Here is a 13,594-nt window from a genome sequence, read left to right on the forward strand (position 1 = left end):
AAACCGATAGGAAGTGTCATTAAAAGCACAGGGCATGATCCAAGCATAAATTAAACACTCCATTTGATTTCAGCAAGAGAGATGCTCTGAGAAATAGTTGGCTCTCATTTAAATATACACAGTGATTAGATGTGGTGGCATATCAATAAACCAGGCGTACAAAGCAAACTACTGCATCTTGCCCTGTGCCCATAACCTAATAGGTCAATTGATTTCCACATCATGTTATGCAGGACCTTGACATAATTTCAGCAGCATAAAAACATACTCGGATACAACAGCGAACAGTCTCTGGAACAAACCTATGAACAATGAAGCTCATATCCTAAACTTGCTTAATAATAATAAAAGCAGCAGAGGTATTAACAATACACAGTCTACCTGTCTGGGCATAATATAGAGAATATATAGTAACAATTCATTTGGTACCACATACAGAGTTGGGTCAAAGGCAGCAAAAGTAATGAGCGTTTGTTATTGCTTAAAATGTTCTGTTTGTTAGTGTTATAAGTGGCTACTATACATACTTAAATGACTCCAAAAGAAGACGGCTGTAGTATAACTAGACAAAGCATGAAAAACTAGTTAAGGGCTTTGGGGCTTTTAAGCATAAGGAACACAGTAGGTTGGTATTAAGTCAGCTCTGGCTCCCTGTGTGTCTTGTTATGGAAGTTTAATACTTCCCTGTGAAACATTATGCCTTTATAAGCTTCCTTCATCCTTTAACTTTTATTGTTCTTGGTTTGAACTGTAAGATGCCTTGTTTTATTGGTTAATAGGCATTGCCCTCAACTACGTTAATTTTATATGTATGGATAGATAATTATTGTGAAGGCATGTAGTAATAAGTTATGGCATTATAAAATATGTAATAAATATGGAAGAATGTACTGAATGGGCATCATAAGCAACATTTCATGCTCATTAACTTTACGGTGGTGGTTTTGTTTGTTTTATTGTAACCATAGCTGACTAGAGAACTTCATGTTAAGCTTTGCACGTTAGCATTTTTGAGTAACAGCAGTGCAATGAATAGCAATTTTAGAGATCAATTCAGTTCTAAGTAGACCCAAACATAAATCAACCACTCCTACTGCCTCAAACACATATCAACAACAAACAAGTAAAATACTATTACTCCAAACGGTAGTTTTTTGTGATGGTCTGTGAGAAAATTAAATAAGCAGATAGAGAAATAAATAAATAAACAAACATATAGCACTGTTTTCAGGTTTTTCAGTATTGGGTAGATTGCTAAAAAACCTTCTCACCTAAAAGAGCCACAATTATGTGTTCAAAGCACAAACAATATTAAACTGCATATCACTTCAGATGAAGTGAAATCATCCCAGTCATACCATTTCATTGCCCAGGAGTCATGAGATAGTTCTTTTAAGCCTTAAATATTGCTTAAAAGTTAGCAGTGTGCAGCAGCACCCATTAATTTACTGGTTCTGGTGAATGTTGAGGGATGAAGACAAAACAAAACAAAATCCATCTGTAGTTCTGCTCATGAATCCTAGTCCTGATTTTCTGGTACCCATCCCTGGTAAAACCTTATCCCAATTTCTGTCTTGTATTTAGAATTTTGTGTGTGTGTGTGAGAGAGAGTGTGTGTGTGTGTGTGAGAGAGAGAGAGAGAGAGAGAGAAAGTTATGCTTCTTTAAATCCAAATGTTGAATATTCTATTGTAATGTTTGCCAATGTCCAGATCAACAAAACAGAATGGAGTGGGGAAAATCTTTGTTAGGGTTTGTATCCTCCAAATACATTTCATCTGCTGCTGCCTTGTTTTCTGACATGCAGGTACCTTCACCTGTTTAAAACATTTTTGTTTAAGCAGCATTATCGAGACATATAGAAATTGCATATATTTTATCTCTTTCTGGCTATTGATGACTTTCATCATATTTTGAACGTTGCTAAATACCTGGTATTTATTAAACATTTTTATGTTTTTTGTAAATAGCCTTAGACAATCAAGAGGTATATAAGTTTTGCTAAATTAATTAATTAATTTAACATATTTGAGGGATGATTTAGTTTCTGACCTTTGTACATTAAAATTGTTCCTTCCAATTCTGCAGCTTTATTTGTTTATAAGGGTAATTTCAATCCTTAATTCTTTTTTAAAAATTATGAATTATTCTTTTTTGGCAACTGAAACTTTAGGATCCAAAATAAAGAAATGTATGTAGTCTAAAAATGTGAAGATTGCAACATATACACACATATCCCTGGAAAACGGCCCCATTGAGCTAATTTTGGGGGGGAAATTCATTTAACAAAGATAAAACAATGGCTTACAATCATTTAACTTGATGGGACTTACTTCTGGGTAGACATGTATACCATTACACTATATGCCTATCACCCTTTTTGCACCAAATGTGATGTAAAATAAGCCATATTATCAGTGTTTCAGCAGTACTGTGGTTACGTACTTAAGATAAAATGTAGTATTTCTTTCTCCAGTCAATCACAGCTGTCTTGACAATCAGTTTAAGTGCCACAATAACCGTTGCATCCCCAAGAGGTGGCTTTGTGATGGAGCAAATGATTGTGGCAGTGGTGAAGATGAATCAAATGAAACTTGTGCAGGTAAAAAGGAGGGAGGGAAGCCACAACTTTCTTCCTGAGGTGACAAAGTTTTATCTTAATCCTACATTGAATAAATTCTCTGGGCGGAAAATTGCACTGAACCAAACTCTTAGTGATTATCTGATTACTGCAGATTTAAATGAATTGAGATTTTGATGGCAGTAGGTTTGGAATGCCAATGACATTTTACTTATTATTTGTGCCTGGCTGTTCCAAAGTGATTTGGCAGTTAATCTATCCATATGGCTTTACTTGACCATCAGAGCATTATGCTGTTTTGAAAGTAGAAACTTGTCCCTCTTAAACATTTCGTTGGAGTTGAAATTAAGCAGGATGCACTGACAGACATCATGTAAGGTTATTTTTCATCCTGAATCCTGGAGTTATAATTATTTATGTATTTACATATGCCGGCTGCCTTCCCCCCATTTACACATATTCACATACAACCATGCATACATGCAGATCTCTGTGGGGAGAGACCTGGTGAGCCTCAGCAAAGCCTCACTGTGCCTCTGGCTCACGAGGAGGCCCTCCACAGACCCCAAAGGGGACATCATATTTCCTTGTGATCCAGGGATACGGCAGGGCTTTGCTGAGGTTCCTGGCTAACAAGTGATGGATGAGAAAGCGGTGGCTGCTGCACTTTCCCATGCATCAGCTGTTAGTCAGAAAGCCCTGCTGTGACTCCAGCTTAGGCTTGGTTGATCAGCTCAGCTGACACACGGTGTAGAAGCTTCCCTGCGCACCAGCTATGCAAATCCACTGCCTCTCCAGCTTGCGTGAGCCGGAGGGTCAGCGGGGCTCCCTTGATCAGCTCAGCTGCCAAGCAGGAAAACTTCTTTGCCACTCATCAGTGGAGCTTTGTTGAGCTGACAGGTGACTCCCCATTTAGAGTGATTTCACTGATGCACATGAGAGTTCAGAACATAAATATACATTTAATGTAGTCATATTTGAATTATCTCTGAATATAGTGTTGTGATTTTAACATTATTTATATTATTACTTTTTAATTGTGTGTGTGTGTTGCAATTATTGTGAGTTTTTTTTTTGTTTTATTTCTCACCCTTTTTCTCTTCCTAAGGCCATATCATGAATATCAGGAAGGTTTTTTTCCCTTTTTTAAAGATAAATAAATTAAATATGTTTTAAGAGGTTTATTTGCTTTAATTTTGACAATGGTTTTTGATGCTTTAGAAGCTCAATGGCTCAATTAAAGTATGATGCTACTATAGAATGTATATTAGAAAGTACAGTTGTGCATGAAATTGATATATAGTAACTACGTATGATTCAACTAGACTATAGTTGACCTCCATACTTTATTATTTCGGTGTCAATTTCCCTCTCAAGCAAGAACATGTCAAGCTGACCAGTTTTCTTGTGGTAATGGACGGTGTATTCCAAGTTCCTGGCTTTGTGATCGGGAAGATGACTGTGGTGATGAATCAGATGAAATTGCATCTTGTGGTAAGTTAATTAATACCCCTTTTGGAAATAAGACATATGTTATGGCTTCCAATTTGTTGCCAAGACTTCCCTTTCATGAGGAAGGATGCACAAAACAGTTCCCTTTGCCATCTGAAAAGTCTTCCACACTTCCTGTATAAAGCATGAGATATTACAGTGATGGGAAGATTTCTGCCTGTTGTTGTTTTCACTATTCTTTGCTGATTTGGTAATGCTATTGGGAATTCAGCCGAGAAGAATTTGGAATGAAATACATATTTTGACAGAAAGCAGGCACACCAACTCCTTAGGGCGGAAGGGTCTCCCTGCATACTTCCCCCTCCTCCAGCATTACATTGATTTCCATCCATAGGGGTTAATGCATTGCCTCACCTCTTTACCCCTCTCATGACCAATGTCACAGAATAAATTCCTTCTATATATTGCAGTGATTCTGAGCCAGTAGCATAGTAGCAGAACTGAAGGAGCTGCTGTACCATTGCTGGCATGTACAGTATGTTGGGTGTGAATGTCTGAGGGGAGGAAGGTTTGCCTTCATGGTTCTCCTGGGTTCTTATCATCTGTTCTGTTCACAGAATTAAAGAGCCATCCTATGAATGAATATGGGACGTGGGTGGCGCTGTGGGTTAAACCATAGAGCCTAGGGCTTGCCGATCAGAAGGTGGGCGGTTCAAACCCCCTCGACGGGGTGAGCTCCCGTTGCTCGGTCCCAGCTCCTGCCAACCTAGCAGTTCTAAAGCACGTCAAAGTGCAAGTAGATAAATAGGTACCGCTCCAGTGGGAAGGTAAACTGTGTTTTCGTGTGCTGCTCTCGTTCACCAGAAGTGGCTTGGTCATCCTGGCCACATGACCCAGAAGCTGTACACCGGCTCCCTTGGCCAGTGAAGCGAAATGAGCACCACAAACCCAGAGTTGGTCACAACTGGACCTAATGGTCAGGGGTCCCTTTACCTATGAATGTAAAGATTTTTCAGATGTTTACCCAGAAGGAAATGAGTCGAAAGGTACCTACTCCCCAGAGTGCTTAGTATTTCAGCTTGAAACAGAAAGACATTAGTCCAATAATGAATGTCTGCTGATCAATGTTTAATACTGTAGCATGACTTCCCCTGATTAAACAAGACAAAAATGCACCCTCTCTCCCCAAAACTCCACATTATGCATAGAGGTCATTGCAGAGAGATCACTAATGATTTTATCAAATGGAGGCTTTTCCCTTTCTTTCATTATGCTGGCAAGGTTATAAGTTTCATTAGGACTTTATTCCATCACTTTCAATGAAAAATGATGAGTTCTTTTGAACATGTGAAAAACAGCCCTACCTTTATTCTGACAAACTGCACTTCTCAGAAGCAGGAGAGAGAGAGAGAGAGAGAGAGAGAGAGAGAGAGAGAGAGAGAGAGAGAGAGAGAGAGAGTGCATTGCACACACATGAAGTAATGGCAAACAGCAGCAATTATTTTGATATTAATATTTTTACATTCACATTTACAGTGTGTGGTAATGTGGTAAATAGTTTCGGCCACTAATTTGTACTGATAAAACCTGGGCAGTAAAGAGGAAGAAAAAAATTAAACTGATATACATACAAATAAAGCAGGAAGTCTTTTTAGAATTACATTAAAGTTGTTCTATGTTTCCCTGTCGGGACTGCCTTATGTTTTTATTTTAAATTGATTTGCTAGCAGCAAATCAATAAACCTCTACAGGTGAAGAGTATGGTAAAAAACAACAACAACCAATTTAGGACTTTATTTATTTTTACTATAAGCTTGTATGCTGTTGTTCTGCACAGGAGTCTCTTCTATGGGTCACCATAGAAAGCCAGACAGAGATTTGAGATAGGCTCTTTCCTATGTTATGGGACCCAGGTGGCGCTGTGGTTAAACCACTGAGCCTAGGGCTTGCTGATCAGAAGGTCGGTGGTTCGAATCCCTGTGACGGGGTGAGCTCCCGTTGCTTGGTCCCAGCTCCTGCCAACCTAGCAGTTCGAAAGCACGTCAAAATGCAAGTAGATAAATAGGAACCGCTACAGCGGGAAGGTAAACGGCGTTTCCGTGTGCTGCTCTGGTTTGTCAGAAGCGGCTTTGTCATGCTGGCCACATGACCTGGAAGCTATACGCCGGCTCCCTCGGCCAATAATGCGAGATGAGCGCGCAACCCCAGAATTGGTCACGACTGAACCTAATGGTCAGGGGTCCCTTTACCCTTTTACCTTTCCTATGTATGCCTCTGAAAGTCCTTTGCTGAGGTGGCACTGTCATTTAGACAACCAGAGTGCATTTTGAGGCTAACGTGATCTCTACCATAGATAATAAATAATAGGTAATAGATAGATATAGATATAGATGCATCAATAAACCCTACTGTGACTGCTATCCTACTATTCAAAATTAAGTAGCTTTTTACCAACATTGGATTACTTCCTTTCTCTGAATGCAAATTATAGACTTATCAAGCGTAGATTGAGCTCAACAGGCTTTGTATGTTGCTGGCAAGCTTGAGTTCTCAAGGCTGCAGAATTATGTACACTTACCTGGAAGTCAGCCTGGGCCAAGATGTCTTTCAGCCTGAGACATTATAGCAAATGTTGCATCCTTCCCCAGAGTGGCTGGGAAAACTCAGCCAGATGGGCATGGTATAATAATAATAATAATAATAATAATAATAATAATAATAATAATAATAATAATAATAATAATAATTGCCAATGTGTTGAGTATCTATGGCTTCCAACTTATCCTGGCATTTCAGACAAAAAAGGTCACATGGAAACTAAATGTATTTCAATAATAATAAATAACACACAATTTGCTGTTCTTTCATGACACTGCACATCAGCTTCCTGAGGTAGCTGTTTCACTCTACCTAGCAGTTGGATAAGGCCGAGCTGGAAGTAAGTGTCACAGAGCCTAGAACTTTAGGCCTGGGGGTCATATATGACCCTCTAGACCTCTCATTCCAGCCCTCTGGATTCTCCCTGGGCTCACCCTCTCCTCAGGCCATACCCCTTTCCCTATGTCACAGACATTTTGTCTTACTGAGATTTGTTCTTGGACTATGATAATTCATCTTGTTTGTTTGGAGAGGGATGCACGGATATGTGTCCATGTGTGGACTTTGTGTGGGTAGAATGCATCCTACAGTGCAGAAGGTAAGAGTCACATCCATTGCATTACCCACCTTTTCAACACACTTGGACTTTGGACCGACACACCACTGCCACTTGACGCCTGGAAGGTTGTCCCTGAGGGACTGCTATCTAGAATGGCTTGTTCTGGATAAAATGCATAGGACTGCACTAAGAAGTTAGTGGGGAACTTCATGTAAGTCCAGCTCCCTTTCCTCTCCCTGAATTGCTTCCAAACTGGTTTGCAATTTTCATTTTATTTCCTATAACTTCTGTTTCCCCTTTTGTGTCATGACTTTCAGATTGTAAACCTGAAAGGTGTGAGGACTGCCTTGTTTTTTTAATTGATTTGCTAGCAGCTCTGGTATCCTCTACAGGTGAAGAGTGTGGTAAAAAAATTGAAAAAAAAATAAAAGGTTAAATAAATAATTCTGCTTTCTTTGACCATCACAGCTATCTATTTCCCCCCGCCCCATGCCCTCACTCTTTATTTAGGACTTTATTTATTTATTTTTACGATAAATGCACTCACTGGTCTGCTGCTCAACTTGTTATAATCCTCGTCTGTCATCTTTCCTCCTTCTCAGTCCTCTCTTTCTTCCTTTGTCCTCTCCTTCTTCTACAGCATACACAGTAGAGACTATTTTTTTCTGCTGGCATAAAACTAGTGGCTTTTTGTTTGGTTGTTGTGGTTGTTGTTGCTGTTGTTCAAAAAGGTACCTTGACAGTATGCATAGAAATCTATCATGAACAAATTTTATATACACCTTGTTTACTGCACATGCAAGTTAGAATTGTTAGCATGATGATTAAAATCAGTTAAAATCTTTAACAAAATGCATTAAAATGTGTGCACATTAATTTCTTGGCAGCTGTGGTAAATGACACCTGATGTATAAGTAATAGTAGTAGTAATAATAATAATAATAATAATATGCATATCTAATAATAACTGTCACAGGATCTTGATTTCTGTTATTCAGGTACTGCAAAATGCTTGATCTGAAAAATTCACTTGGGTGAACATATAATAAATAGTGTATTTTTATCCCTAACATTTGTTACATCTATAGACACATTTTCACTCCTGCGATAAGATACCTATAAACCTCACTTCAAGATATGTGAATGATATACAGTGGTACCTCGGTTTAAGTACACAGTTGGTTCCGAAAGTCTGTACTTAACCTGAAGCGTACTTAACCTGAAGCGAACTTTCCCATTGAAAATAATGGAAAGTGGATTAATCCGTTCCAGATGGGTCCACGGAGTACTCAACCTGAAGCGTACTTAACCCGAAGTATGAGTGTAATTGGTTCTTGAAGTCCGTACTTAACCTGCAGCGTACTTAACCTGAAGCGAACTTGCCCACTGAAAGTAATGGGAAGTGGATTAATCCGTTCCAGGCGGGTCTGCGGAGTACTTAAACTGAGATGGCTGAAGTCCCCCCCCCCCTGCAGACCTGCAGGTTCTCTGCCGCTTCTGGCACAGAAGCACTTCTGGTATCATCTGAAACCATGCAAGTTCTTGCCTAAAACTATGGCAGTGGCAGGGCAGGTGGAGAAGCTGCACTGACAACAGGTATGGCAGTGGTGGGAGCAGCAAGGCAGGGAAAGGGATCTTCCACCCCTGCACTTAGACACAACTTTACATCAAATTGTATGTAAAAGTTAGCTATATTATAGGTGAGGTGGGGGTGAAAAATTTGCATGTGGTGCTTTCTAGAAAACGAGCCTTTTTTAGTTTAAGTTTGGCTTAATATGATACTAGTTACTTATCTTTTACACCCAGATACAAAGGATGACTAAGACATCCTTAGTATCTTGATCTTAAATTAGATAATATGAAAAAGGGCCTTGTGTTAATTCTGCTTACCATAAACGCGTTAGAATATTGCATGAGTTTTTCAACAGACCTTCAATGTGTTTCAAGAATAATTGACACCTGTTTACTCAGCATTTCCTTTTCCAATTAAAGCTAAGTTAACAAAGGAAATACTGCTCATATTGTCCTGTACCTTTGTAGTCTGCTTTTCTGAGATGCTGATTATGCCATACTATCCTTGTACTGAGCCCTGTGGAGCTTAGGATTTAAAGCAATGTTCTTCTGCATACTGCTGGGCATTGTAATAGCAGAACTGCCTTTAGCTGAGACCGCACAAGCTTCTTCCCCCTCCTTCCTGCTGGAAGGTTTTGTTTTTTTCTAAGAGAGTGCAAGCTAATAGACATTCAAATTAAATTTTCCTTAGACGTATGAACATTATCTTCTTCACACACAAAAATCCTCATTTAGTTAAACCTTTCACTGGTTAATCCAAATCACTTAGATATTTATAGAATATACATCAATATCAAAATGTTACAATGTAAGCTGTTTAAATTCAAAGTAGCTAGCACAAGGCAACAAAAACACAGGTACATTGATCTCTGTCAACATCACCAGCAATTCTTATCGCATGCACAAATTATTATATCACAACTATTAGGCAAGCAACAGTCTTCTTGTTAGGGTAGTTTTCAGCTCAATGTTCTCAGTCACATTGTTTTTCATTTGAAGCCAAGTTTGAAATAAAGAAAGCTGTCATATCAATTCGGATTTAGGCGCCATCTACAGTGTTTCTCCTAAAATAAGACGTGCCTCTAAAATAAGCCATGGCACGATTTTCGAAAGGAAAAAAAATAAGACATCCCCCCAAAATAAGACGTGTTGGGGTATTGTCTCTCCCGGGTCCCGCTGGGTCTCGCTGAGTCGCTCCGCAGCGCTTTGCCCCACAGCGAGCCCTTCAAGGCGCCGCCGCCGCTGGCCACCAGGTGCTGCTGCAGATGCGACGTCGGCTCCTCCTTCCGCCGGCCACCGCTCATTATCCTCTTCCGCCGCCGCCTCCCTCCCTCCCCGCCGGGCCGCTGCTGGGTTGGAGCTCGAGCGGGAGCCAGCAAAGACAGGCGCGTGCTGCTGTCTTTGCCGGCTCCCGCTCGAGCCCCGACCCAGCAGCGGCCCGGCGGGGAGGGAGGGAGGCGGCGGCGGTGCGCCTGTCTTTGCCGGCTCCCGCTTGAGCTCCAACCCAGCAGCGGCCCGGCGGGGAGGGAGGGAGGCGGCGGCGGTGCGCCTGTCTTTGCCGGCTCCCGCGCGAGCCCCGACCCGGCAGTGGCCCGGCGGGGAGGGAGGGAGGGAGGCGGTGGCGGTGCGCCTGTCTTTGCCGGCGCCCGTTCGAGCCCCAACCCAGCAGCGGCCCAGCGGGGAGGGAGGGAGGCGGCGGCGGCGCGCCTGTCATTGCCGGCTCCCGCTCAAGCCCCGACCCAGCAGCGGCCCAGCGGGGAGGGAGGGAGGCGGCGGCGGCGCGCCTGTCATTGCCGGCTCCCGCTCAAGCCCCGACCCAGCAGCGGCCCGGGAGGGAGGGAGGGAGGCGGCGGCGTGCCTGTCTTTGCCGGCGCCCGTTCGAGCCCCGACCCAGCAGCGGCCTGGCAGGGAGGGAGGGAGGCGGCGGCGGCGTGCCTGTCTTTGCCAGCTCCCGCTCGAGCCCCGACCCAGCAGCGGCCCAGCGGGGAGGGAGGGAGGCGGCGGCGGCGCGCCTGTCTTTGCCGGCTCCCACTCAAGCCCCGACCCAGCAGCGGCCCGGGAGGGAGGGAGGCGGCGGCGTGCCTGTCTTTGCCGGCGCCCGTTCGAGCCCCGACCCAGCAGCGGCCCAGCGGGGAGGGAGGGAGGCGGCGGCGGCACGCCTGTGATTGCCGGCTCCCACTCAAGCCCCGACCCAGCAGCGGCCCGGGAGGGAGGGAGGGAGGCGGCGGCGCGCCTGTCTTTGCCGGCTCCCGCTCGAGCCCCGACCCAGCAGCGGCCCAGCGGGGAGGGAGGGAGGCGGCGGCGGCGCGCCTGTCATTGCCGGCTCCCACTCAAGCCCCGACCCAGCAGCGGCCCGGGAGGGAGGGAGGGAGGCGGCGGCGTGCCTGTCTTTGCCGGCGCCCGCTCGAGCCCCGACCCAGCAGCGGCCCAGCGGGGAGGGAGGGAGGCGGCGGCGGCGCGCCTGTCATTGCCGGCTCCCACTCAAGCCCCGACCCAGCAGCGGCCCGGGAGGGAGGGAGGGAGGCGGCGACGCGCCTGTCTTTGCCGGCTCCCGCTCGAGCCCCGACCCAGCAGCGGCCCAGCGGGGAGGGAGGGAGGCGGCGGCGACGCGCCTGTCTTTGCCGGCGCCCGCTCGAGCCCCGACCCAGCAGCGGCCCGGCGGGGAGGGAGGGAGGCGGCGGCCGAAAAGGACAATGAGCGGCGGCCAGCGGAAGGAGGAGCCGACGTCGCATCCGCAGCAGCACCTGGTGGCCAACGGCGGTGGCGGCGGTGGCGGCAGTGGCGGCGGTGGCGGCGCCTTGAAGGGCTCGCTGTGGGGCAAAGCGCTGCGGAGCGTTCCGCCTGGGAGGATGTCGGCTGCGGCAGCGGCGGGCCGAGCCTCCCAGGGTAGTAGCTTAAAAAAAAAAGACATCCCCTGAAAATAAGCCATGTTGTGTTTTTTTGGCAGAAAAATAAATATAAGACGTGTCTTATTTTAGGAGAAACACGGTATTTGTCTGATGAAATTGTTAAGGAGAGCATGTGTAACAAAATATGTTTACTTTTTGGGTGGGTGCTTCTCTAGCTTTATACTGTGTGTTGATTCTGCTTTAGCCATAATATATTCTAACCTTGTCTGCAGAAGCAAGATTTGCTATGTATAATGCAGTAAAGGTGAATACAGTGTCATACATTGATTCACCTTTGTCCTGTCTGTATCTAGCTTTCAACTTGCATTGAAATCTTTTCAGCTGGAATAATAATGCTTTAGCAAATATGTTCAATAGTTCATAAATAAATGCTAGTACAATAAATAATTTTTTTTAAGGACTTGGGGGGAAAATACCAAGCTTGTGACTTCTGTATAAACATCTCTCAGGGTGTATACACAAGTTAGGAGCTAATTTAATTTATGTTCTGACATAAATCAGGTTCGACTATCAGAACAGCTGGTGATAATCCTGGTGTGTTTAATGCATTGAGATGTCTTTGGCTGCAGGAAATGTGTGGGGACTGTCCATAAATGTTTTATTTTATAGGTTTATCTGTGTACTAAACACTAAGGCTGCTAACCCTGACCGTTATGTTAAATCTCCACTGTCGGACAGTTTGCTTTTGAATACCGGTTGCTAGAAACCTCAAGGAAGAGTGTGGTATATAATATACCACAATATCATCAAAAGAAAAAAGCAATTTACAGCAATAATACATAAAACATACAATAAAAACATATTAAAATGTTTAAAATGAATATCAATAAACCATTATGGAAAGATGTATTCTTCATTGTCTGTGTTGGCCTGGTGGAATGGAAGCATTTTCAGTAGGCATTTAAAAGATGGCACAAATTTATAGATATACATTATTTTCTCGTGATTCAGTCACCACAATTACTAATGTAATAACACTTTTATTTTCCATCCCTGTATTGGTGAAGGAAGAGTCAAACTGGTATATTAATTCTGTCATTTCATGTTAGAGTTTTCTCTTTACAGAGTTCCCTACTTGTGACCCACTAGCTCATTTTATATGCAAAAATGGAAGATGCATTAGTAGCAAGTGGCAGTGCGATTCTGGTAAGAACCAATAATTCAGTTTTTTTGACCATATGTATGTTTTTAACCTAAATGCTTTAGTGTATCAAGAGCACATTTTGCCACAGGACATGAGTATCTAATTATTTGAATAGTTAGTGGAACATCATATTTAATGAAACAATACCACAAAAATTTCCTTCCTTCTCTTTGTCTGCATTGTAAAGAAGTAATTATTCTCTATATCAGGCATCCCCAAACTCGGCCCTCCAGATGTTTTGGGACTACAACTTCCACCACCCCTAGCTAACAGGACCAGTGGCCAGGGATGATGGGAATTATAGTCCCAAAACATCTGGAGGGCTGAGTTTGGGAATGCCTGCTCTATATGGAGGGCAGAGTCTCATTTGGAAGGGGTAGAAATGTCCTTACTCTGGAAATTTTCTCAGATTGTTCAAGTGTCATGGTTTATATATATGCCTATTGTTCTGGTTCACGTGGGCTTTGTTTCAGCAGTTCCTAAAGTGAGAATCTTCTACATGTTGGGAGGCATCAAATGCACAAGGTCTCCATTCACACAGGGAATGTATTACATGACAGCACACACACACACACACACAAACACACACACCATATACAGTGTATTGCATGGCGATACCCCGATCCCTCCCGAAGTAATAAAGACACAGGACACGGTGAATAAGGTTAATGGGCATAAAAAGGCCACAACTTTATTGATTAGGGATGTAGAGAGGTATTGGCTTAGGCATTGGATCTAACCAACTATATCCGACTCCAGCCCGATGTGCTGGCAGTCTGG

At 43.5% G+C, this 13,594-nt stretch overlaps 1 protein-coding gene across 1 annotated transcript in view; it reads left to right on the forward strand.

The window, feature by feature from the left end:
• The window catches only part of LRP1B (LDL receptor related protein 1B), a 743,096-nt gene that overhangs the window by 549,568 nt on the left and 179,934 nt on the right, over positions 1–13,594 (forward strand). Inside the window, exons 17-19 of the mRNA XM_060279545.2 lie at positions 2,476–2,601; positions 3,958–4,074; positions 12,736–12,816. Coding sequence (XP_060135528.2) covers positions 2,476–2,601; positions 3,958–4,074; positions 12,736–12,816 — 324 coding nt within the window. The remainder of the gene's footprint in view (positions 1–2,475; positions 2,602–3,957; positions 4,075–12,735; positions 12,817–13,594) is intronic.

This window comes from Zootoca vivipara, chromosome 1 (assembly GCF_965207765.1).
Source record: "Zootoca vivipara chromosome 1, rZooViv2.hap1.1, whole genome shotgun sequence".
Classification (NCBI taxonomy): Eukaryota; Metazoa; Chordata; class Lepidosauria; order Squamata; family Lacertidae; genus Zootoca; species Zootoca vivipara.